The sequence below is a fragment of the Lampetra fluviatilis genome, chromosome 20 (assembly GCF_964198595.1).
Source record: "Lampetra fluviatilis chromosome 20, kcLamFluv1.1, whole genome shotgun sequence".
Taxonomy (NCBI): domain Eukaryota; kingdom Metazoa; phylum Chordata; class Hyperoartia; order Petromyzontiformes; family Petromyzontidae; genus Lampetra; species Lampetra fluviatilis.
The window spans coordinates 11,258,922-11,286,095 of record NC_136294.1 but is presented as its reverse complement, the minus strand read 5'-3'; the positions used below and the strand labels follow the sequence as shown (position 1 = coordinate 11,286,095).

Genomic DNA, 27,174 nt, shown 5'->3' with positions numbered 1-27,174 from the left:
ACATTTAATTAGAATTTAACCTTACAAAACTGCTTGCTGGCACTACATGCGATTGATTGTGGGTGGAATTTCCACAATCCTTTGTAGATCTTATGGCGTTTGTGATCAACAGAATGACAAGATAAATTAAGGCATGTTAGACACCATGATGACATAATGTTATGTATCACAACAACCTGCTAACAACATAAACAGCTTATGGTAATTTTTGAAAATATCTGTCTGCCTCCTGCTGTAATTGTCAACCATGGAATTCACTATACTGGCAAATATCAGCAGCAAGCAGTGTCTGCAATTGAATCTCTTTGTCACTTCAGTTTGACAATGTGAATACACCTCAGAAGCATATTGATGAGTATTGTTCGACAGAGGAGAAGTGATTCTATAGTTTGATATTCATGGTGGCAGCTATGCAAGTTATAGCACACATAGACGGTGAGTCTCCAGCAGCAACGCTGCATATTAAATTATTATTCGTGCAAAGTGAGGTCACGTGAAGGTTAACGGACCTCAAGTGAAGTACTTCAATCACTCAGCCAGACTGATGGTAGTCCTTGCTCCTCAGGCTCAAGGCCCCATCTCGAGCCCCAAGTAGTACATTGAGACTTGAGGAACTAGCCTGAAAATATGACTAAATGTTGAATAATAATTAAAGAGACAATAGATTTAGGCTTCAGTATGAGTCAAAATATTACAGGCCAATCCTAAAGAGTCAAATACAAGACTTCTAAAAAGTTTTGGAGTATTGAGTATTGAAAATGTCCCATCAGGCTGCGATTGTTGTAGTAAGCTATGAAACAACGTAAGACCAACTCTATAAACATTAAAAGCAAATATGGGTGTTGTAATGAGATTGCAACCTTATGGCCGTGTCAGTGGTTTCGAGGGACCGCCACTCCTCCTAAACCAGCCAATTACCTGCCAGGAAGACAACCCCCCCCCCCATGCAACATCGCCACCATGAAGTCACTCCTGTAACATTGCTGGCAAGATGTCATTGCTCTGTGCACCTCAGCCACTCTACGGCTGAGGTGCATAGATTTGTTTTTAATATTGACGATTCATCATCCATTTTAATATTCATGGTATTAGTGTTAATAATATAAATGTTGTCACCAACATGTTAAGTTATTAATTATCGTTGTTTTTTTTTTATAGACGAGTGGTCCCAATCACACTTCACTTTTATCCTATCTTTACGATGCTTAAATGTCTGGACCACCCTTGTGGGAGTTAGTTACAAAAAGTCGGTTTACACAATTTATAGAACTTCGTACGTCATTCTGTACTCAGGCCCCAAGGTTTGACACGACAGTTGTCGTTGTTAATTCTAGATTTGAAGCTTTCGTGACTGCAAGGATTCATACTTAGGTTTTTTCTTGTGGTTGTCATCATAAAGATGAGGCATTTTATAGACATGAAGAAGTGTGAGTAACAAGAAATGTTTTTTAGAAAAGAGTACTATATACATTTATACTCTTAGCTATATATGCAATTACATATATATTCATTGTATGAATAAAGATGTTCCGAATTTATATCACAAATGATAGTTGCATTGCGTCACAAGATGGATACATTTCATTCTAGAATGCTCTCTCAGGCAGAAGCGCACAAAAATCTCGATTGAAAACACATTTTTTTAGAACTGCTTTTTGTGTTAAGTTTGTTATCCTTACCCCGCACCTCCAAATAACACTGTTGGCTACTTACGGTGCAAAATAAGTTCAACATACATACATACGGGAAAGGTCACAGGAAATAACCCCACAAAACGATTCTTGGAGTCACTTCAGCGAAACTCTTAACACAAAAGTGCTCGTTCATGCCTTTTAAATAGTGTCAGTCACATTTTAATAATCTAATATGTTCGTCCTCAGAGCAGAAATATTGCAAATTATATGCAGATGTCAATGTAACGTGATTAATATTTGTGATTGGGCAGAATCCATCCACAAGTGGTGGTTGAAATACATATTTCAAATCAGGTTGTTAAAGCTTTAACGCTGGCATTAGTACCCTGAGCCACCCGAACCCCAGTACATCGTTTTTAAGACCGAAAAATCAATTCTTTAGACTTGATTTCTTGAGGCTCAGAGTCCTTGAGACGAATTCGTTGGAAAACTCTCCTTCTGAGACATGGATGTGCAGATTTGGCGACGGAGACTGGATGGCAGGTCGGTGGACAGGAAACTGATGATGAAAGCCTCCTCTACTTCTGCAGCTTAAGCATGAGCCACTCGTACAGCTGAGGTTTATCCCTGTGGGGAGAGTGTTCCAGCAGGATCGTGCGGAATTGCACCAACATCTTGAACACTTCACCTATGAAAGTGGAAGGCAGAGGGAGAGGGCAGTCAGGCAGTTTGAGTACAGTTCATGAATTAATTCAATACATTACGTCACTTCACGATTATCAATTGAGAAACTATAACTAGGTAGCCGAGTAAGCTTTTAAAATGCCCATATTTTTCCGTGGAAAGCCTAACCGAGTCTTAAGACTCTATGAAGAAAGTCCTGCATTTTAATGTCACCAGTTTTCACTTATGAGATGTTGAGAAAGATGGTAATAAACAAGTGTGTAACAAGAGCACCCCCATTTACTCAAGGTGTCTCACAGAGATTAAACATCATCCATTGCTGTACTATTATATCTTAGTCACCTTGCAGCCCAAGCCTGCCACACCCAACATTCCTCGGCCGTCTCCCATCCAAGAACTAACGAAGCTCAACTTGCTTAGCTTACAAGATTAAATGACATTGGGCGAAGCGTTGATTTGGTCATGGGCTTTTGACGGTCCTAAATTGTCAAATTGTTGCTGTAATCAAACACATGCACTCCTGTGTCAGGGGCCAAATGAAAGTGACTGCCTTCTGAAACATACACGGGCCAGTGTTAATCTTTCATTGATGACTTTAAAACAGTGGTGGAAATTCCAGATTTCTATGGCAAGAGCTCGTCATTCCATAGGGCATAGATTTCAAACAGGACACAAATCATTTTAAAAGCGCACAGCCTTCGTGCATACGCAAAACACCATCATGATTTCCTGAACAAGAGCAGTCGTCTTCTAGTATTACATTCCCATCAAATCAATTTTGAGTAAAGATGAAATAATTTAGCCCACAATGTACTTCTTCAGGATATTCTGATGGTTTATTTGCATGTGCAAAATGGCTGCATAATTTGTACACATTTTGTGTCTTGTTTGAAACGTATGACATCGAGCCTGCACGATTATTGTGTCATGCTGATCAATTAAAGATTGTATTGCACCACTAGACTTCACACTTAGAGGTATGCATTACACAGACCCCAGAGGGATAAAGGACTCGGTATGAAAAAACAGGTTTGACCCTTTATGGAAATAAAACAGGAGATGTTAAGATGTTAAAACAGCAAATGTAAACCTTTTTGCATTAACCACGCACAGTACTAATTGTGGTGAACATGCAAACAAAAACATTATCAGTAATGGAAGCCGACAGGTGGCTTCTGCATATTTTGGGCAACTTTTTGGTCAATTTGAGCAGTTTTCAAGAGGCCAAGTCCCAAATAGCAACATAATTTGGTGGCAGTGCAGCGTTGAGCCCAATTCTTGTCATTTACAGATGTGATTATTATCTCTTGCTGTTATTTATAAAGTTAAATACACCTAATATATGTTCATTTGATTAACAGTAATCTTAAAAATGCGTGCCGAAGTTACTTTCAGTGTGTGGTAAAGCAACTTGCCAGGTGGCAATTCGGAGTTGGAACGTTATGAATGAAGATTTCTGAGTGACTCAGTCTTTGCAAAAGGTTTCTAAATGGAGTTTGAACATCTTAACAACCTGTTTTATTGCCAGACAAGGGTAAAACCTATTCTTATTTTTTCATACTTTGACACTGGCAAAAAAAGGTCCCATGTTGTAGCTGCTAAACCCGAGCCATAAATTCCCTGGTAGTGCATTGTCTTTGTACTGTTTAACACGTAGGCTTTCGCGACCAATATCGTCCATAATACAGGTTTTTTGGGTTATATCGCGTAAATATAAAATGTGAGGAATTTCCACCACCGGCTGAAGGCTGCCAATGAGGATAACCACCGTGAGATGATAACTACCTCGCCAGGTATACAGGAGGTAGTGGGTTCGATCACGACCCTGACGCCTGTATATTTGGAGTTTGCATGTTCTCTCTCCCCGTACTCGTGTGGATATTTCTCACGGTCCTCTGGTTTTGCCCAACGCATTTAGAAACATGCGTTTAGAGTATTCGGCTGCTATTAATTTCCACATAAGCCTCTTCATACTCTTAGTTCTTTCGGTAAAGTCACGTAGGTAAAAAATGAAATTAAAATTAATAAAAAAGAAAATAACGACGTTTATTATTTTATTTTGTATTAATTTTTATTTAATTTTTTACCTACGTGAATTTACCGAAAGAACTAAGAGTATGCATCCTTGCAGTCACGAAAGCTTCAAATCTAGAATAAGCCACTTCGTTGACCGATCATTTGTGGCAAGGCAGCTTCTGAAAAAGAGCTATATAGCTCAGTGTAAAATACAAAAAATAGTAGTTTAGTTTTAATAGTAACCTGGGCTGAGTGCTACGGTGCCCAATGCTGCTCGCTGGCAGCTGTGCGTGAACCCTACCGACGGTGCGGCCCTGGTTTTGGAGGAAGCCGTGGATGTTGCGGAAATCTTCCTCGAGGCTGCGGTCCCCAAACGTGAAGTAGGCGATGTCTCGCCCGGCCTCCGCCGCTGCCAGCATCTGCAGCAGTGCTGACGACGCAAGGGCATGATCGGGATTTATTCTCATTGCAATCTATAAATGTCTTACCCCACGGCACACCACGGGAAGGCGAGGAGTGAGGTGCGTAAGAGGAGCAGACAGGGCAAGATGACCGGCAGTGGGAAGGGATGCCAAGACAGAAGTCCCCGAGGCAGACAAAGAATCCACGGCTCAAGGTAAGCAGCAGCAAGAAAGAAGGAGTTCCGGGCAGGAAGGGGAGGAGGAGAAAGGAATGACCGGGCCAAGACGTCAGGGATGAGAAGAAGAGAGGGGGAATGAAGGTGCAAGTAGAAGTGAGCTGCACGGAGCATCGTCTGTTTTCACAAGTGGAGGGAAGAGGAGAGGGATTCAGAGCGAGGATGGCCACATGTAGGGTCATGTGATTTACGGGATGTTAATACCGCACATCCACCAAGGAGATTGAGCATTGCAATTCAGCCCTCTTTTGAACCTAGGAGCCTCTTAACAACATGATGCCCTGGCTATCCGACCAATGTACTTCATGTTTACACTGGGGGAAGGGCACTTACATGTTCACATAGGCAACTTACCTTGCATCTTTCACATACAATTTCAAGACTGACTGATAGTGGTGCTGTTCACGCTCCTCCACTATGGAACTAATTGACAATTATCCAAGCAAGCAGTGAATTCACCTTGGCTGATGATGATGAAGAAAAAGATTACTGTAATGGGAAGGCAGGGTTAAAGTGAGGGTGTCACCTTTCAGCCGCTTGTCACCTCCGAATGCGCCGCAGCCCCAATTTCCAGTGGCCACGGGAGAGAGGGAACCAGCGGCACCGGGGCAGCTGAATCCACAGAAGGCCTGCATGCAAAGGAGGAGGCGGCGCCGAGCTCAACGCTTGTTAAAAAAACCGCACCTCCGATGAGCACGGTTGGCTAGGTACAGTGCGAAAGAAGTTCAACAAACACACAGACCCGCACACTGGGCGACGACACGGCCTGGCGGTCGCGCATTCACCGCTTGTTGCAGAGGTTCACGGTTCGAATCCACCAGTCGCCCCTGGTTATTACTGCGGTGTGTATTTACCATGACAAGACTATGAGCCATCTGCTTCTCAGCGCACGTTAAAGATACCCTGAAGATCCAAACGTACATTCAATCCTTCTTAAACTGTCCCACCATCAGGACATCCTATGATAAAATAACCGATCTGTACAAGGTATCACCAGATACCAACATACCCTTTTAACATTTCCGTTAGAAAGACCATCCTGAGCTCCTGGAAGAATCATGGGGCCCCATCCATCACCCTCTGGCATAACTCTCTATTCACTCTCGCAGCTTTAGAACACCTGAGTCTGAAACTGAAGAATAGGAAAGGGGAGTTCACCCAGATCTGGGGCCCCCCCCAGTGAATGCCACTCCAGAGACCCTGAGTTTACTTGACTGAACTTGAAATGAGACTGACTCCCCCTCCCTCTTTCCCCCCTTCCTTCCCCGAAGAAAAGGGATCTGACGCACCACGTAACGCTACGGTCCTACACGTCCGCGTTGGTTGTCTGTCCGAGCCGCCTATCCCGCTATGCACTACTCACCTATCGCAGAAGTTGTACACCCCCCCTCCACCCCCGTGGTACCCCAACGATGTCGCTCGCAAGAGAGGGCCGTTGTGTGCCGGCGTCAGGGTCAAAATATGCCAACTTCTAAAATTACCTGGGATTACAAAGACTAATGCCCCAGGTCAGTCTTGCAAATGAAACCAAGTGACAATGCTTGAAAACGCTTGAGTTCTTACCTGGTTAAACACATATTCTTGGTTCTTTCGGTAAAGTCACGTAGAAGGGAAATAATAAAATAATAAAAATAATAAGCAAATCTTTAACGTGACAGTGTCAGGGGGCAACCGTCGGGCGCGACTGCAGCAGTGCAAGAAGAGTAACGGAGACGGGGGATTTGTGTTGAGGTGAAATTGAAAATAAAAAAGTGTACACACACGAAATAACCCAGAGAGCAACTCAGCATCCTTCATAATAACAACAAGTGTGGAAATCATGTAGAATTAGTTTAACAATTAGGGAGAGGTTATCATTTAAAATTCAGGACGCAACCAAATGTTTTCCACCGAGGTCTATTATTTGTCGAACACGGTTTTGCCCAACACGGCTATTTCCAGGAACGAGGTTTGCCTGTATTTTGCACGATGGGTTTAACTAATCTGTGATCACAAAACGACTATGGTAGCAAGACAACGACAAAAATGAGAATCAATTTGAACGTGATAAAAAAACTATAAATTCTTGAATCAAATCACAACACCAAATCGCTGGGGTGGGGGAGGTGATTTGCCTGATAAACAAAAAATAATAGTTTTAAGTGGTTGCAAAGATTTGTTAAAAGTCAAATAGAACCCCCTGGGCTGTCCACACAGACAAACACCAGGTGACCATACACACCACCATGTGCTCACCTTGTTGACTTCTCGCTCCAGCTTGGTCTGCTCGAACTGCTCGACGTAGCCGTAGAAATGGATGGCGTCAATGGCGACAATCTCCGTTTGCCGGCGCATCCACGCGTCGCTGTGCAACGACATGGCAGGCCACCCGCAAGCATCAGCACCAACCGCAACAACGCCACCAACAGTGCCATCACCAGCACCACTGTGACCGGCACTACCGGCATCACCAGCTCATCACCGCTGACATCATCACTTTCAGCACCATAATCAGCACCATCACGAAACCAGCATCCACAGCATCAACATTACCACCATCGGCCATCACGACCACCACCATTACAACCCCCATTCGCAGCGGCACTACCACAACGTCAAATATTCAGCGGAAAATGTTTTTTAATAAATCTTGGTCATGTATATTTGGCTGTTTAACATTAGTTTTGTGTATCGTTATCAAGAGAAGTAGACTGAAGTGAGTGTTTTGTGTAAAAGAGAGAGAGTGCGTGTGCGACAGGGACCGTTTGTGTTTGGCCTGGCACAAGAGTCGTGGTGACGTCACCGCCACTTAGTGGCGAATGGCGGTTGTTGTTTGTGTTTGAACCGTGTCGGCCTTCATGGGTGCTCACTTACACCACTTTCCCCAAAAGTCTGTTCAGGCCATACGGTGAATCTTGTATTTGTAGGAAGCGGTGGTGCAGCAGTGATGAACCCGACAACCCAAGTTCGATTCCTGCTCACGGCCAACCCCAGTGACAATTATGCAAACCTAGGTCGACTCGGCCTCAAATGAGAACCTGGTGCATTATGTGACCATTGCCACGAGACAGACAGAGGTGGTCGGGCATGGTGCTGGCTACCCACCTTTTATCCCGTGCTGGCCTTCGAACAGTACTTGCCCCAACAGTCTGTTAAGGCTATAAGGGGGATTCTTTGTCTTTGCGTGTATATCAGAGGTCTGGTGAAACAAACTCCCTAAGCTTCATGGTGTCAGATGGAAACATCTGCCTATCATGTCAATCAGTCAACCCATAGCACTTGGGTCTGTCTTGTGAGCTTCTGTCAGCGGACCTTTAACACTGCACGTGACCTCAAATTGTTAACCTGGTACAAGCCCTGTGAGGATGTCACCATCACCGAGCGGTCAATGGCTGCTGCTGCTGCCGCCGCTGTTGTGTGCATGCATACGCGTGTGTGCGTGTGTGCAGCGTTTGTATGTGCGTGGATGCACGTGGATGCGTGTGGATGCGTGTGTGTGTCTATGTGAATGCACGTGGTTTACAGGAGAAAACGAGAGAAAGGAAGGGTGAGATTTCATACCGCGGCGTGTCGTCCACATATGGCCCATTATACCGGAAGGTATCTCCGTATCCCGTGTAATTACTGAAGCGTTCCGTTCCTGAACATCACACGAACAAAAACACATATCCCACCTTTAGCCTTAAGAGTTGTTAGGAACAACTGGAGGCCAGTACATCACTTGAGGGTAGTGGTTCTTAACCTGGAGTGCGGGATGCCCTTTCTGGTGGTGCGAGACATGCCAGATTTTTTTTAGAAGGTAAATCATCGAAACACAAATTAAGCACGGGCACACAAGTACAACTAATTTGTTTCATCAACCTTATGTATTTATTTACATATTTTTTTTTACGATTGAGAATTCAAAGGGGTGCAAGGCTGCAGTAAAGATTAAGAACCACTGCTTTAGGAGATGGTGTAGCCAGACCTAATCCCAGCCACCTCTGTTTCGTCAGCACTATTGTTTATACTCAACTGAGCCGCATAATAAGTTTAGTCTGAGTCGACTCAGAGGAGGCTATGAGAAGCCCATGACAGGAAGCACGAAGGCATTGCTCCCAAATATTGCACACTCGCGGTTACAGGTGTTCCTTTACTTAACCAGGTAACAGGCCACTGAGACCAGGAGACTTTTGTTTTTGCGAGGGATAACTCGAGCAAAATAAATGAAATCTGAAGGGACGAGAAATAATATGCAGAATGATACAAGGCCCAGGTCTTCCTTGTGTGGTGGGTTCTACGGAGGCACACACTTGCACTTGGGAGGCATCACGTTTATTACACAACCTCAACAGGGTAACTACATAACGTAACAACGGTTAACTATACCACGAACGGGGTAACTACAAAATTGGGTCAGTCAGCCAACACACTGCCTGACCCATGATGGCGAACGTGATGACCGAAGACCGAGGATCGAAGAGACGTAGCACCGACGGGTTCCGTTCGAGCAGACAGCCGCGATTGCTCTCGGGACTTCCCTTTTATGCTCCCGAGCGTGGCCTCGTTCCGCCTTCGGCCCTGTCCCCTTCTGGATCTTACCAGAAGGTTCTCGACCGAGCATCACGTGTCCCTCAAGCCACCCTTTGGGCCCGCTCGCTACCCTGTCCCGGTCACGTGCCCTCTTGGGTTCACCCAGACCGTCACGTCCTTGCTTGCCCTCTCTCTGACCGTCACCAAAATCATGCTGCCTAGGGCCCGCTTCCATGCCAAACCTACTCTGGTGCCAGAGAGAGGCCCAAGACGCATAGTTCCACTCGTGACAGTGGCTGGCGCTAAACGCCATTGTGACTCCATTTACGTCACTACACTTGCAATGGTGCCTTGCTATCTCAATTGGCTTTTTGTTTATATCTCCAGGAGAGTCATCCATTTATAATTATAATGCAATAATTGTGATAATATACAGCCCTTTGTCAATGCACAGAAAGATAAAGGTCTCCCCGACACCTTGTCAGTAACAAGGGCTGTTTGACCATACTCGTACCATGCAATTCATTGTGGGTTTGCGACGTAGGAGGCCCAAGATCAGATCCAGATATCACTCCCCCTGAATGTGAGCCGAGGCTGAGAATCCAACTCGGGTATGTAGGTTGTAAGCGTTGCGCGCTAACCGCTGTGCCGCTGCTACCTGACCCACCTGCTATCATTTCCAGCCAGCTGTATAATCGGCTACAAATGTCTCTATGCTAAAAACCATGGTGCTCATCTTTATTGGCAGCCCTGACCTAGCGTTCAACATTCCACATTTTCATGGCAGGGGCAAGTCTTGTCTACAAAACAAAACACTGATAACTTTTCACAAGCATAACTCATTTTTTTGACCCAACAAAGCAGATGGGCACACAAAATCGAGGGAATGCAATCAATGGTGTAAACAATGCAAATCATCAGCCAAAGACAATTTTCATACAATTAATCCTGAAAAAAACCCCACACATTTGTATCGAAATTTGTCGTTAAGAAGGGTAAATTATGAGTCTCCAGCACGGGTGTGCATTTTATAACTTCCATAGAGTCAATGGCGACGCAGCTGAGAACATCACCTCGGTTAATCACGGGTGGCTGCCCAAATTTGAACCCAGGATCCCTGTGGTGCCGGTTGAGTGTTTCGACGCTCTCATAACGAGCCCTCCATCCATTCGACCTCAAAGCAACCCAGTCAGCTCCAACATAAAGTTTACGACTCCAGTCTCTGGCCAGCGCGAGCGCCATCGAGTCGGGGGTTATGAAGCAAAATTATCAGCGCTCTGATTAGATGTCCCAGCAAGGCTTGAGTTAGCATCGACAGCAACATTCCAAGGCACTGCTGCTGCAGAGATAAATTAAGGTAACTTGGCATATTGTGTCTGGCACTTTAGACTAAATAACCTTTGGACTCAAAGTGGTAAAGTAATATGATGGCAGAGGGTAAAAACAACCCCTATGCCTAGAGCAAATTTATTTTAATCGATTTTTGTTTCATTCTATGTCTTTGCATTGTTGAATGTTTTTGTTACCTGCTAATTGTATTCCAATTGTGATATTGACCAGCATTGTGGAATGATCTAGAAGTGACACTGCAAGGCCTTTACACTGTTAAAATGCCAAAGCGTCTCGCTGTTCAAACCATTTTAGTGCACAGCAACTTCCCATTAGCTGCCTTGAGCCATTGTGTGTGGATATCTAGGAAGGGGCCAGGATCTCCACAGAAAGATGTCACTGATGGCTTCCTACATGCTACTCAACTCACGCTCTTGACCTCCACAGAAACTATTTTCTCCGTCGAGACCCCAATCATGATGAGAACTCGCAAACGTCTGACCGAGAGTCACACGCTTTACCGTAAGTGCAATCCAGCTGCATAACTGTTGTACAGTCAACACAAATATATACACACACACACTGAGTTAAAGAGAACCCACGAGGACCTCAGACGTCTCACTTTGTTTGCAGTGCGGCCTCACTCGACACCATGGCGTGGCCTCCCTGGCGTAATTTAAAAGTTAATGATTCGTAGCAACCGACGTGTTAAAATGCACAGTGTTATTTTAGTTCCCCAGTGAGCCGGTAAATTGGTACTCCCCCTCCCTCACCTCGTAACCGCCCCCCCCCTCCCTATTAGGAAATTCGGCCCGAAAAAAATGACCTTCGCATAGAGTCAGCAGGAGATTGATGCGGGCAAAAGAAGGGATTAAGGGCTGGAGTTCGCTGTGGAAATTAGCGTCGCACAAATCCACTCGAAAGCGGCGCCGACAAGCCCAGTACGGCGATGCATTCTTGTAAATGCAAAACTCTCATGGAAAGGTGGACTGACCATGGAAAGATCATCGTGTGGTAAGCCATACCATTTGGGTGGCCTCGCAGCAGAGGGTTTTAAGGAAAACCGCTTGGTTGGTTCGATTAAAGATGTCGAATCGGTGATGATATTGTTGATTTTCGTAGCCAGTGAACTGGAACACGTACCCCAAGCTCTCAAGATGAATGGATATTCAAACTACACAATCCATAAAGCTATCACCCCAACCGTGGGGAAAAAACCATCTGAGGACCTGATCAAAACCATCACCTTGCCATACATAGCAGGGGTAACTATAAATATTTCCCAAATCATGAGCAAACACAAGATCCAGGTTCGACTTAACACAGTACATAAAATTCGTGATCTGATCCCATCTGTGAAGGATGTGATCCCTGACATGCAATACCCTGGCGTCGACAAACTAAGCTGTGTCTGCGGCAGTAGTTACATCGGGGAAACTAAGCAACATGTCTCGGACCGTGTTCGTGAACATGAGGCAGATCTGAAACACGGTAGGACCAATACCTCGGCTGATCATTGTTTTAATGCGGTGGGCTCACACGAAATAGATTTCTCTAAGACGAAGGTACTTTGCAAGCCACCTGGCTATCAACAAAGATACATTCATGAAACCATCCATACAGAGACACAGACACAATTTCAACCGAGAAGATGGGTAAAAACTGAGCAATCATTAGAAGGACGTTATCAACCAGTTTAAGTCATAACTGGCTATGATGTTCCCATCCTACCACCTTCCGATGTTAGTTGTGCTTTACGCCCATTTCAAACTTGAGCTTTCACAGGATTCATACTAACACAGCCTCTTCGCGCGCCGATCACTTTATTGCGGCTCTGCGATCTACCATTAACATGCTAATCTCTCTTTAACATGCTAATTTTCACCTGGCAGCCCTTTGATTGGTGGAAAACCAACCACCGTCGGGCTGGCTGCCCACCACTTGCAGTAACATTGGCTGCTGACATTTGGGCCACGCCCATTTCAAACATTTATAAATAGTTTGCCTTTGGAATCTAACCCTCCTTTTCCTGAAGACGACCGCTTGCGTTGCGATCGAAACGTCGTAGTTTTTGTTTTTTGACTTTACCGAAAGACCCAAAGAATATTAATTCCTGCAGTCACGAAAGCTTTAAGTCAAGATTTATCAGTCAACTCTGCGCATCATCTTGGGGGAATCAACAGTTGGTGTGTTACGGATAAACTGTCCCATTCCAGAAGAATGTGGAATTTCTACCACTTCCTCAGGATCACCAATAGAGATGCCCACTGGCCAATGCTCATTTAAGTCCTCAGACACTTTGCATTTGATTTAAGACGTATAAACAATTACATTTCTGTTATCGGGAGACACAATTAGGGACGTAACGAGACACAATTAAAGGTGGGATGATTCACACCCCCAACAAACTGAAGAATCCATGCGACTCCGGCTCGCAATTAGGTTTAAGGATCACACTTTGCTGTGGTGATTTGAGTGGCCCCTAGTGGCTTCAGGGGTGATGTAAACATAAAATATAGACGTAAGGCTTTCACGGCCAATGTTATAATTAATTAAACACGAGAATTAAACTTTTAGAGCGCCACAATACTGGAACCTCCTGGAGGCAATCCACACACTCGACTCCATCGCTATATTCAAGTCACAACGCATCTCTGTGCACTTGCATTTAACTCAATCACAGCCACAACTTGCTTTTGTTTAATTTGGAGCTTTCGTGACTGCAGGAATTACTCTTTGGTTCTTTCGGTAAAGTCACGTATCAAGAGAAAATAACAAATTAAATAATAGCATACGACGTTTCGATTGCAACACAAGCAATCATCATCAGGCATAAATGAAATAGAAAACAAACCTAGTAAACTTAGAAATATAATGCAATACAACAGAGTCGGCTAACAGTCAACACCCTACCTGGTTGATTACGTTCTTCCAGAGAATGCTAATGTTTTATCTCTCTCTCTCAAATTTAGCATTCTAATGTTTTATCTCCCTCTCTCAAATTTAGCATTCTCTGGAAGAACGTTATCAACCAGGTAGGGTGTTGACTGTTATGTTAGCCGACTCTCTGTGTTGTATTGTATTATATTTCTAAGTATATTAGGTTTGTTTTTTATTTCATTTATACCTGATGATGATTGCTTGTGTTGCAATTGAAACGTCGTATGATATTATTTTATTTATTATTTTCTCTTGATACGTCACTTTACCGAAAGAACCAAAGAGTTGCTTTTGTTTTTCTATTTAAACAATTGTAGATAGTTCGTGGATATCTATATACTTTTTCTCATTGTTTAGAATTCTCAAATTTTTATGTTGAGCATGAATGCAATGATGCTTTGAGTGGAAGATCTGTGCGAGGAGGAGCCACATATTAGTAAACAAAATTAAAATTGACGAGAGACTTGACCTGACGATACCGATTTTAATCGCCAGCGAAACATCGCACATAATTGTCAAGTTTTGCTTGCTTTTCAGCATTCGACATATTTCCCCATAGCGTGACAACATGATTTCATTGGCTCTGTCGGTGGTGGAGGGTTATCGTAAAAAACTGACATACCCAGACAATCTAACCCAACACACGAATTACGAATAACAAAATATAAGATGTATACAAATCGAAAAAACTATCTATTCTTACACATGCCATCGGGTGTATACATCGTGAATTTATGTTAATCGATGATTCAAAGCACTTACCATGTGAAAGCCCATTTGGATTTATGAACTATTACCGAAGTTAGATCTGCCCATTTATCACATTTGCTACAATTTAGCATTGTCTATATGGGCTTTGATATTAGCACAAAATGGCCTACCCTTGCGAATGATGTCACAGGGTCTTCTACAGGCATTTTCACAGTTTAGAAGCAGAGTGCACTTTGGTAATTCCTCAGAGAAATCACCGGGCAGCTGGACAGAGCTCACATGCATAAAAGTCAGCAGAGTGAAAGTTAGGCGATAGCCAACAAATCAGAGGCCTTGTCTATTTTTGGGTGAAGAAAGGTTTAATGAGGACACCGTTAAACTCTTGTGGGTTTCCTTTGCCGACATCCGGCCACGTCCCACTGTCTGATGATTTGAAGCTTTGTTCCACGAGGTAATTTATTTATTTAGGCATTATTTTTTTCCTCCATCCTGTGTCCAATTTATATTCCACTTTAATGAGAGACATTCATATTTCAGCATGGGACTGTCGGAATAAAGGATGTAACATTTAGCAGGATCACGGTGAGGACGGAGAAGATATAAACAAACCCCCAGCCCTACCCAAGCACCACCCACGACCCACAGTCTACGATTGATAACCCCGCCGCTCATGACCCATCACCGATGGCGCTCAACTCCACAACCCAAACACCCCAACGCACAACTCTCCTGACATTGAGTTTCGACACTCAAGTTAGTTTTTCTTGTGAATTAAGTATTACTGTTGTACACATTCAGCGCCGGGTGGCACAGTGTAAGAATGTTTGATTGACAATTGGAAGGCTGTAAGTTAAATCCAGATTGGCGGTTATAACATCCCACCATTATACCTTCGGGCTCAATACATTAAGCATCAACTTTTGGGGAGTCATCAGTGGCTCTCCTCTGGAGTGATTTCCACCGCGAGCTCGGCCACAACAGTAGATGACCACTGCCCCATGCTATTTAAAGCAGAGACAATGTGAATTTTAAAAAATATTATCATACTTTTGGAACACCAAACGATATTCTTCACGTGGTTAAATAAAGGACACTGAATGGAATTGAACCAAACCGAGTGTAACGCTCCCTCTATAAAAGTCACTTTGAGTCAGTGTCCCGCTTCGCATGGTATTATACGGGCTACCCGGTAAACGCGACTGCCAGGGAAGGGGATAAAGGCTACGGCCGAGGGTGTGTGCGCGTGTCTGTGATATGCCAGCCAGGGACGTCTGAAAAGGTTGTATTGTAATGCCGGTCTCTCCCTTGCACCCAGGACAGTCTCATGTTTATTTACGTGCGTCAGAATATAAAAAAAAGTGACTGGGCGGCCCAGGGGGATAATGCGACCGCCCGTGCGGTAAGATACCAAGACAAGGAGGGGACGTAGTTCGAATTCCAGTCTCGTTGCCAAGCAAAGGAGGCGTAACCCTGCAGGGTGGCGTTACGGTTCGTGGCTGACCCGCGATAGAAAGGTTGCTGGTTCAGTCCCCTGTTCAGCATCCCTTTGGGGGAAGGGGGATCAATAAAATCCGTACCACTTTGTTGGAAATCGTCAGTGATTGTCATATTTCGATTTAAAGCTTTCGTGACTGCAGGGATTCATCTTCTTGGTTCTTTCGGTAAAGTCACGTAGAATGGAAACAATAAAATAAAATAATGATTTTATTATGTTTTATTATTATTTTATTATTTCCATTCTACGTGACTTTACCGAAATAACCAAGAACATTGTCATATTATTCAACTAATCATCGCAACAAGAAGTTTCTACCACTGGCTCATAGATACGAACGGAGATGAGAACCTGGCAGATCGGTTAACTTAAATCAATGATGGCACTAAATAATAATAGTAGTAATCTACAGCAAGGCAGAGCTGGTGTAATCATGAGAGGTGCACTGCAGGGTGCAAAGTTAAGGTGGAGCAAAATCAATCTGCAAGCAAAACATAATAAGCTTATCAAAACATTACAATTACACACAGCGCAAATGAATATAACAAAACAAATTCCTTTGCTGAATATTTGTATGTTCTTTATGATACAAATGCCTTTAGAAATGTGCAAAGGAATAATTGCTGCTGCATAAATGAGTAACACATCTAGTGTGCATTTAAAAATGTTAATTATTACGACACGGTGCCTGCAAAACCAATATTCAAATGAAAGTAAAAGTGTATCCCTGTCCAAACAGACAATGTAAAAGTACCCATCTCTCCTTCAGTGACCGCGAGGCAAGTGAAAGTCTACATTCCGAAGGTGGGGATAAAATATCCATAGAATAAGCACTGCCGAATAATGACCGAGGATTACTTATTTTCCATATTAGAAGTTTTTGGGTTAGATCGTGTAAATAGAAATGTGTCATTAAACCCGCCACCACCCGACACAGCCGATGAGTAAGGTTTGTCACAAACAACACAAGCCAATTCGTTACTCGTAACTAATTGTAGGTTGGTGGCCGATTTAACGACACATTAATATATACGCGATCTAACCCAAAAAACTCCATTGTGGATAACATTGGTCGCGAAATCCTAAGTGCTAAACTGATTACTTATTTTATCGATGCATAATGGCATCACCTAGGTACGTTCATTACCACATCATCATCTTCATCACCAATATACATGGTGCAAATTGTCATGGGGCTTGCAGGGCCACACAGTGGGCAACAGAGAGCAGTGCAGAGTAAAACACTGTTGTATTGTACCCCGCAGTGGGCAGATTCGTGAAGTATGGTTCTTTCACGCCCCAAAACCCACATTGACTTGGGGAGGCCCCTCATCCAGCAGTGGATTAACAAAAATAGCTGCACATGTACATCCACTGTTTAGAAGGTTTCCATCTGAGCAAAGCGCATTGGCTTCGGGGGTTGGGTGAGGGTGGCCCTGAGCCCGTGGCAGAAATTATACATTCCCATGGTAGGTAAAAGCCGATACATACGACTATGACTGCCAGCATACATACAATAGCAATTATGGTGGCAGAGGGAAAGGTGTTGGTTGTCTGGATAAACTTTGAACAAAAAAATTGAGAATAAATGACAAGCGGTAGATTTCCCTGTTGAAATCAACAGACAGGACAATAGCAATGGAACTTCAGCGGGTGCAAATTGACACTGGACACACACACACACTTCGATCAATCTTGACAAAGACAAAAGGTCCACCATTTAACCTCATCGACTGTGAATATCGTTAGCAAGCACCCATTAAGGCAGGCACGGCACAATAGGGGATGGCATGGCCCCCACGATTACGAGTCTTGTTATTTCTCCCAAGTTGACGGTTACACCCCACCACCTTAGCGTGCCCTTTCAAGATGTGGATATGCCGAGGACAGCATCAGACACAAGCTGTCGATGATGTTCGCCAAGGCTGGGAACGGAGCTCAAGTCACAGGTTACGAATAGCAGTTCACGAAGCATAGCGCAACCACTCCCCATGAACACGCACAGCTCACAGACTCATGACGGTCAAGCAGGGTGACTTCAGTTGGTTCTACCGGTGTTTTATATGTCCTGGTTCAATATTGGAATAGTAACCATATGACAATCACCGATAACATAAGTAAAAAAAGAAAGTTATTTCAATTAATCTTGCATAATTGTACATTTGGTTTTTTTCATATTGTGCGTTTTACATATAATTGGTGTTTAGTGATAAGTCGGGCGTTGGTGGAGCACGCCTGTAATCCAGCACTGCGGAGGCAGTGAGGGTTGGTGGATTAAACAAATGTTGTGAAAGACCCTTCCTGTGGGCGTCGAGGAAGTACCATTCCCTGGCTTGCCAGGCGAAAGCAGTACGGCATGTGGACTAATCACTGCATGTTTCCATCTGTGCAGGGATAGAGTGTTGCCCCCCTGAATGCATGGGGTTTCTCCGGGCACTCCGGTTCCTTCTCACACGGACAAACACTCATCACTAATTGGCTGAAAAGATCTTAAAATAAAAATCCTCCCGACAGTCCTACAACTGAGTGTGCCTTCATAGCTAAATAAGTACATAAGAAGTACGTATCCGAGTCTCTCCTCTCCAGTTGCCTGGGTGAAAAGTGGGTTGTGTTCTTGCCAAATCCTGGCCAGTTGGCAAAAAATATATAAATGAGTTTTAGTTATTCAAATATTTTACCTGGATAAGCCCTTCAGACGGAACATCTCTTTTTCAAGGGAGAAGAGATTGACTCTCAGTTTTGGACATACAGTAAAACCTCGTTATTTCGGTATTTGATCATTCATAACTGGAAATAATTCGGCACGGATGCGTTTTCTGCATATATACAGAATTAGTAATTCACCATGAGCCGAATTGCCGTACCGAATGGTAAAATTTCGGCAGACACGTGGATCGAAGCCACGCGCCACGACCAGAACACCGACTCGGTCTGGTGGCGGCACACATGGTGAGTGTGGTGATTGTGGTGAGTGTGGTGAGCGTGGTGAGCGTGGTGGGCGTTAGTGCAGACCCGTCGCTTTGGACTTTACCTTGTTTATGAACTCTGTGCAAGCCAACCCTCTCAGACATGTCGTCTACACCTACATCAAGAAGTAATAGAAAGGGACTGAAGTATGAATCCCTTAGTCTGCGAGACAAGTCCACAGTTTTGGATAGAATTGATGCAGGTGTGTCAATATTTTTTATTAGGGCAGGAGTCACTGGGGAGTAACATTGTACATAATTCAGAATATTGGATAATTCGGCAAGGCCAATCCCATGTGTCGAATTAACAAGAGTTTAGTGTACAGCAATTCCACTGAATATTAAACATACTTCAAAGTTATACATTCTTTCATCAATCTTGTTTTGAAGCTTTCGTGACTGCAGGAATCCATACTCTTTGGTTCTTTCAGTAAAGTCACGTAGGTATAAAATAAAATAAATCACGACGTTTCGGGCGCAACACCATCATCAGGTGGGAAAGCATGGTCTGCTGCTGAGGCAGACTGTTTTAAAAGGTCTGAAATGGGTGTAGCTCAAGGGTCATAAAGAAGTTGCCGGGGCTAGTGATGTTAATGTGACCAGAGCCTTTTGCAGAAGGTTTATGTTTTGGATCGTAGGAGGACAGCGGATTGCCCAGGGACAACTCGTTTATTCGAAGGTAAAACAAACACACCAGAATCAGCAAAGATCAATTCTAACTGAAGAAGCTCTGGCAAGTGCAATACATTCTCAGTGTAGAACAAGCCAGCACGGTATATCACTTGCAGCGATAGTCAATAAGGCTTTCGTCTTTAACATCTAAAGTACATTCATAAATGTGCATAGGCTTGTGCCTATCTGTTCAAATGACTGTGGGGTGGGCACGATTTTCCTCCTGGCAGCTCTGAGATCAGTGGACGATATCCGACGTTAATCTGATGAGTGCCAGCTCTCTCCAGAATGTAATCCCCCTGCCTACTCTCCACAAAGTGGCACTCCCCATATGTATACACAATATATAATAACATATCGACTTGTAAAACCATCAGCCATGATCAATCTACTGCTGGATGAAGGCCTCCCCAAGCCATTGCCATATGTCACGGTTTTGTGAAATAATGGTAAAGAATATATGTAAAAAGAGTATAATCTTCAAAAATACATTATTGTTATTTGCTACAGTTTATTAATGCAATTGTTTATTTTTGCCATTCACCAGCAACACCGAGGCGATCGCCCTGATCATTATAGTGGCCGTGTGCAGAAGAACAGTTAGTCATAGGGGCGTTGTTGTTAATCATATTTTGTAATTTGAACATATTCCTACTACAATACAGCTCGGCACTCCAACAGCTGCACTTCACCCCCTCGCCCTCCCTTCACCCCCCCGCCCTCCCTTCACCCACCCTTCACCCCCCCGCGCTCCCTTCACCCCCCCGCCCTCCCATCACCTCCACAGTGGTGTATTATAGGCCACGTGTCTAAACACCACCACCCAGTGTGTATATTATATGCAGCAGGGTCCCGTGGGGCCTCATTCTGCTCATCTGTCACTCACACATATTAGAGCACGTTTGCATTGCGCTGCTACTTTGCCTGTCAGCATTAAAAAATTAAAAACAATGTTCGGCAGAGTAAATACACTCGGGCTGCATTGTAATGGAAATCTCTAATAGGGGGCATGTAATAGATGAAGGGGTAAAACTAGGGAAATAATATCAGAGATGCATCTACATACAAACATAGCCGTATGGTTTCAAACATCATTCATGTATAAAATTACAATTTTCGCATGTACAGAATATTTTGGTAGAAAATGATTACCCAGCCGGGCAATGCTAATGGCGCAGTGCTCCACTCGCAATCACACGGTTTAGAGTTAGGAATCAACTTAGCATATTACCCTACTCAAGACCAATGAAAGGATACAAATCAGGTGGAAGTTAACGGGGTTTTTATGTGAAAATTCTGGCCCTTGCCACACGAATGAGGGATATCCCGCGGAACTAAAATAATGACTGCTACCCTTGATCAGCAAATTGAAAGTGTGGAAAGCTGCTGAACAAGATGGTGTCAATGTCAACATTGTCATATGAGCGGCGGGACCAACAGTAAGCGGACTTGTTCACAATTTTTAGTTTTCGTGGAACTGAAATACCTCAATTATTTTAAAAAATGTATTAAAAGGGTGATAAAAGAGACTTGAAGAATTACTCATTCATTAGCCTCTCATCATCGGTGTATATATATATTGTTCTAAAAGATTATTTGGAAGAGAATGACCAACACATTAGAGGGCAACCAATCACAGAAGCAAGCGGGGTCCTTTTTTTTGCTTCTGAGAGTTTCTCCATCATCGATGACATACGTCATATTAATCAGATTATATTACTCTTGTGCCTGGCTTAGCATGGAAAAGCATCCGATATAGGAGAAACTGAGAAGTCATCGAAGCTCTCACAAACCAGGGCCTAAACAAACAAAGTTTTTCAACAAATAGAACGCTTTTTTCTTTTGCAAAAACGCAAGTCCCAAGGTACACGTGAAGAGGGGAATCAGACAAGGTGATACTTGTCACCAAGTATTGTACTGGTAGGAACCTCCTGGTTACACCAGCACACAAGGGATTATTGAATCCGTCCATCCGCCGTGCAGGGAGGGGCTGGGTGGGGAGGGAGGGGCTGGGCGGGGAGGGTGGGGAGGGGCTGGGCGGGGAGGGGTGGGGCTGGGTGGGGAGGGGCTGGTCACCCCGTGGTGCCCTTATAAAACTCAACGTTTAACCCACTCACGCCGGCTTGTGCCCGCCCTCACAGTCGGGCATATTTGCGGAATACACCACACCGCCGTTGACCCTGGCCATTGACCGAGCAACCCAACGTTCCTACCAGCTCCCTCCGCAGGAATGTGTTTCAAGCAACATTAGAAGACATTTTAGAAAAATTGGATTGGAGAATCAAAGGCGCACCTACGTAGAGAGAAGACAAGAACCATCTCAGGTTTGCTGACGGCAGTCATTCTCACTTCCACTGGTAATGAACTGCAGGAAACGTAAAGTTATTGAATAACGAGCAATCGGTTGCAGATGTAAAGTTCAGTGTAGGTGTGTGGAGGGGAATTTCCATAGCTGGTCCAGGGCTGCCAATGAAGATGAGTGTCATATTCTTGGTTCTTTCGGTAAAGTTACGTAGAAGGGAAATATTTTCATTATTTTGTTATTTCCCTTCTATGTGACTTTACCAAAAAAACCAAGAATATGAATCCCTGCAGTCACGAAAGCTTTAAATCGAAAAAGATGAGTGTCGTTCCATTGCTTATGTATGCAGACGACACACCGACTTTAAATATAAGAAGCCAAAAACCAAGTTGCACCCAATACAAGTTTAAGAATTCTCAAAACGTGGCCGCTTAACAATACCAAGATATTTATAGTTGAAGAACGATCACCACTTTTATACAAAAGGAATGGGAAAAAAAACCTCAAACCCACTGAGACTAAAATAATTCAACCTCCTGATATCAAATCTGAAATCTGTTTCTAATGTAATGTTCAATATATACATCTTGAGAAGCTTACACAGCGAATGATCCACAAATAGAAATCAAAACGGGGCACAAGTTATCCAACATTTACAGACACAGAAATCAAATAGAGGAGATCCTGACAAGCGGCAGCTGGAGAAAAATCAGAGGACAGGAAAAGGCAGAAAGGAAAGCAGAGGGTGCGCGATGGAAATAGAATCCGCGGGATGTGATTGTGTGGCAAGCCAATGTCCCTGCAGGGAACGAACCTGTGTGTTGTTTGCGCTCAGAGAGCAGTTTAAAGGATTTCCTGAAGAGATTAAATTCATCATCGTCTCTTTAACCCCTTGGGAATCTCCCCCCCCCCCGCCTGGTGCGCACAGCATCAGCCGAGCTGCCAATTCTGCTCCGTCTGGGGACTTTGGCAGAAATTTGCAAGTGTTATATTTTCAGTGCGTGTACGTGTGTATGCGCGTGTGTGGTGAGTGGTAGAGCGGCGGTTAGCGCAGCACGCTAACCGCTACTCTACCGCTCCCCACGCACATACACTACTACTGCTGCGGTACAAACCTGGCGACTCGGATTCGATTCCCGCTCATGGCCAACATCAGTGACAATTATCTGAACCGGTCCTGGGCCTCCCCTAGGTCTACTCAGGCTCAAATGAGTACCTGGTGTGATGTGTAAACATCGCCACGAGGGAGACAAAGGCGTTGTGTTGGCCACCAACCCCTTTGTGTACCGTGCCGGCCTTTATAAGTGCTACTCGCTAACAGCACTTGCCCCAACAGTCTGTTAAGGCTATAGGGGGATCTTTGTCTTGTATGTGCGTAGATCTGTGTAGAGAGAAGTGGTGCTTAATACACTTTGCGATGAACCACGTGACCCAAGTTCGATAACCCACCATTGCTAACATTATTGGTAAATGACATCTCAAACGGTCCTAACCTTTCCCGATGTCGACGAAAGTCTTAAAATGAGCAACTGATGCGGTGTGCAAACATCAACACAAGACAAAAGCAGCCAGGCTTGGTGCTGGCGACAACACCCACCACTCATGTGCATTGCGGTGGTCTTAACGACCAAGTTGCCTTGAATGCTGTGAGTGAGGACCTACTGAAGTCATCTGAGCAGTCAAGGAAGTGATGTGGTAAATTACATTAACCACCACAACAAGATTTTCCATACACTGAGATACAGGGGAAAGGGATACGAGCTGGCGCCAATAAGGCCAGCACAGAATGCGAGGGGGTGCTGCGGTAAAGCACCGCACCCACCGTCTTTACTATCTCCGGTCATGATCGTCACACACTGCGCGAGGGTACGAATTTAATGCCGAGTTAACTTAGCGAAATCCCATGCCAGTAAAAAACACACACGGCTGGAAATCTAACAGAGGTCACGAGGACCGGAGCCAAGGGCCTAAATCACGATGCCACCACTTTCCACAAACAAACAACAATTATGAACACGGAAAACTCAAATTGAATGAAAAGTGTTAAAAAAACAGATATACCCGCTCTTATAATAAATATTGACTGGGGCGGATATAAACAAAGACAGGCCACCACACGTACACACACACGACATTCGCATCACCACCTGCATGCCAAGTTGTGTCCTGTGGTAGTTTCGCCCAAAAGAAACACACAAGGGTCAATTTAATAACTCAAGGGGCTCACAGGATTGGTGAACCTCGCACACAATTAGCGAGCGTGATCTCTGTGGACTGAGGTTGGATTTGAACCTATGAACCCTTACCTCGGGGTCTCAATGCAATGGTACGAGTATTATATATACACACACACACACGTGTATTCAACTAGGAAGCACAGCGGTTAGAGCATCCCACTCACACAATTGGAATGTTGTGAATTTAAATCCAGGTCAGCGATGAACTCTGCCCATCAACCCTCCGTGGGTGATAAAAGTCAGTAACCACTTCATGGGAGGATGACGGTAGATTTCTGACGAGGAGACTGGGAGGTGGAACTTCCACCAACGGGCTCAGAGCCACTGACAAAGATGAGTGCTACCCCCTGGCTAATTTACACATGGAGACACTGCAGATTTTTCAGGTTGCCAAATACAAAAATAAATCATGGCTTTTAGTGTATTGTGATTCCACGGAATTTATATTTAATTTTTGTCGGTGTGTGTGCATGTGTATGATTTAAGGAGTATTGAAGTGGTGGTGCAGTGGTGAGCTGACTTCACTATGAACCCGGTGACCCTGGGCCTGCCATAGGTCGATTCAGCCTCAAGTGAGTACTTGGTATAGTGTCTGAACATCAGCACTGAGGAGACAAAGGCGGCTGGGAAAAGTGCTGGCCACCAACTCCTCATGTGCTGTGCCAGCCCGATAGGTGCTCACTCATGGAACTTGCCCCAACAGTGTGTTCAAATCTATATTGGGCATCTTTGTCTTTTATATAAAGAGCACCACTTACAAAAAAACAAGAATAAGTGGTCAGCTTAGCCAAAGTGTTTTCACCACGGGACCGGGGAATTTCCACCACTGGTTGACCGTGCCCAACAGATACGGACACGCAGACCCCCACTTCTCGTTTGCGCTCAGAGACACCGCGAGGCTCGTGGCTACGACATGAAACACAACGGAATAGATATTTGAAAGGCTTTTTGATGGGAGTCGGGTGAGTGCGCCGAGCGAGGGTGCTTTCAGGAGCAGCCTCGGAGCGAGGGGCTTTGTTGCGGCGGCGTTGCGTCACGAACGGGGGCCCGGCCTCACTGGCGGAGACGCGCTGGGGATGGGGGGGGGGCAGCGCCCGGGCCGATTGCAGGACACGCACCAAAGTGCCATCTGAATGTGTGGCTCAGCACACATTCAGATGCCATGCTCCACCAACAATGTAAATGACCAGCAACTGAACCTGGCTAGCAGGAGCTATAGCAGTGTGTAAACCTATACAGCTGTACTTTCCATCAATCCGATCACACGTACAGAGAACTTACACATAAGGGGCACCCAGAGCTATTAGTTCTGAGAGAGAACGCATTTTTTTTGCCAAGACAAGAGAGCGGTTTCCAGACGATCTTTCTCCGCTCCTGCCCCCAGGGTGTGGAGCTGCCCTCGTCACGCGTCCCGTACTGCCTCAACACCTTGCCCTTCTCTTTTACCTGTGGCTGACTGCCCCCTATCTAAAAAGTGAATTTCCTCACAGATATTTGTTTTAAGTACTCGGTGGTTCCGGTGATGCAAACGTCTGGTCTGCTCTATGTATAAATGTCTTTTTTTCCCTTCTTTTGCACCGTACGTAGCCAACCGAGACGAAGATGCATTTTAGTTGCTATACGTAAATATATATGTCCAGATGATCCTTCTCAGCTGCTTTACACGCCATCTCATACATATATATCCCAATTGTATTTGTATTATTCTAATGTTCCGTGGCCTCTGCGTATATACGCCATGGCGAAATAGCCTTCACCTGGTTGGTCCACAAAGACCACTGTTATTTTAATTACAGAGACCATGGTCCCCTGGGATGGAGTGGCAACAGCTATTAGATATAGCTGTGGGAGGGGTGAGGGTAGATCGGGGGCACTGGATGGGAGCCGGGGGTGCAGTGTTGTTAACACCAGTAACCCATAATTTCTCAATGTCCCTCCCTCTACCTGACAAGGCCACCAAATCATTTAACAAACTAGGGTACTAGCTCGTGTGCACACGTGTGTTATTATTTGTGTGTGTGTGCGCATGTGATTGCGTGTGTGTGTGTGCACGTGCAATTGTGTGCATGCAATTGTGTGTGGGGAGCAGTGGTGCTGAGGTTCGTGCATAACACCGCCCACTTCGAAATCTGGTTCGATTCTCAGCTCTGGTTGAATTCAGTGGAGTGTTGTATCCGACATTAGTTTGATTTTTTCCATCTCTGTTTTTCTCTCCACATCTCTGATTGTCTATCTGCATCTCCGATTGTCTATCTGCATCTCTATTTGACTCCTTGCAGCTCTGTTTGTCTCTCTACACCTCAATTTCTCTGTATCTCGCAATGCTAGATAGACCGCCATGCTTGAAATGATTCCAAAGCATCTCTTTTCTCTCTGGTTTCCATTAAACAGTGCACAATAGCAATGTAAATAAAAAAAATAGATTGTAGTATTTAATAGAGCCGAGCTAATCGGCAAATTTTTACTGGTTTAAACTTGGTTCTCTAGCAAATGGTAACCCGGAACTGAACCTTCTGAGACCAGTTTGAACCAACTGGACAGTAAGCAGCTCAATGGGTTTTGGGTTTACTCAAACAGTTCGAACTCCCAGATAGTGTCTGTGGGTGTGTGCGTGTTTGTACAGAGTCTGAGACCAGGAAAGGCACCGGGCAGAGATGATCTCCCAAGCGAAATGCTGAGGGAGGGTGGCGTTTGTGCACAGACTGTCCTACATGACATCATAACAAGTCTGGACCACTGGACGGTTCCGAAGGACTGGAAGGATGCCCTGGTGGTTGCCCTCTTTAAGAAGGGGGACCGCACAGACTGTAACAACTACAGGGGCATCTCACTCCTCAGTGTGCCGGGAAAGGTCCTGGCAAGGATTATTCAACATCGCCTTGCTAGGCACGCCGAGGAGAGGCTTGCGGAGCCTCAATGTGGTTTCAGGAAAGGGCGGTCCTGCACGGATGCCATATTTTCTGTCCGACTGCTACAGCAGAGATGTAGCGAATTCCAACAAGTCCTACATCTCTGCTTTATTGACCTGGTCAAGGCCTATGATACTATCAGTAGGTCTGG

The 27,174-nt window shown here is 44.6% G+C and overlaps 1 protein-coding gene across 5 annotated transcripts in view; it reads right to left on the bottom strand.

Annotated features, from left to right (window-relative positions):
- Positions 1-1,141: 1,141 nt before the first annotated feature.
- Positions 1,142-27,174, bottom strand: part of PARG (poly(ADP-ribose) glycohydrolase) — a 140,309-nt gene continuing 114,276 nt past the window's right edge. For all 5 annotated transcript variants that reach the window (XM_078865611.1, XM_078865610.1, XM_078865613.1 and 2 more), the window contains 5 exons: positions 8,512-8,590; positions 7,207-7,315; positions 5,498-5,600; positions 4,636-4,764; positions 1,142-2,322 (listed from right to left, as the gene is read on the bottom strand). In XM_078865611.1, the coding sequence (XP_078721737.1) occupies positions 2,213-2,322; positions 4,636-4,764; positions 5,498-5,600; positions 7,207-7,315; positions 8,512-8,590 (530 nt within the window). In that variant the 3' untranslated portion in view covers positions 1,142-2,212. The remainder of the gene's footprint in view (positions 2,323-4,635; positions 4,765-5,497; positions 5,601-7,206; positions 7,316-8,511; positions 8,591-27,174) is intronic.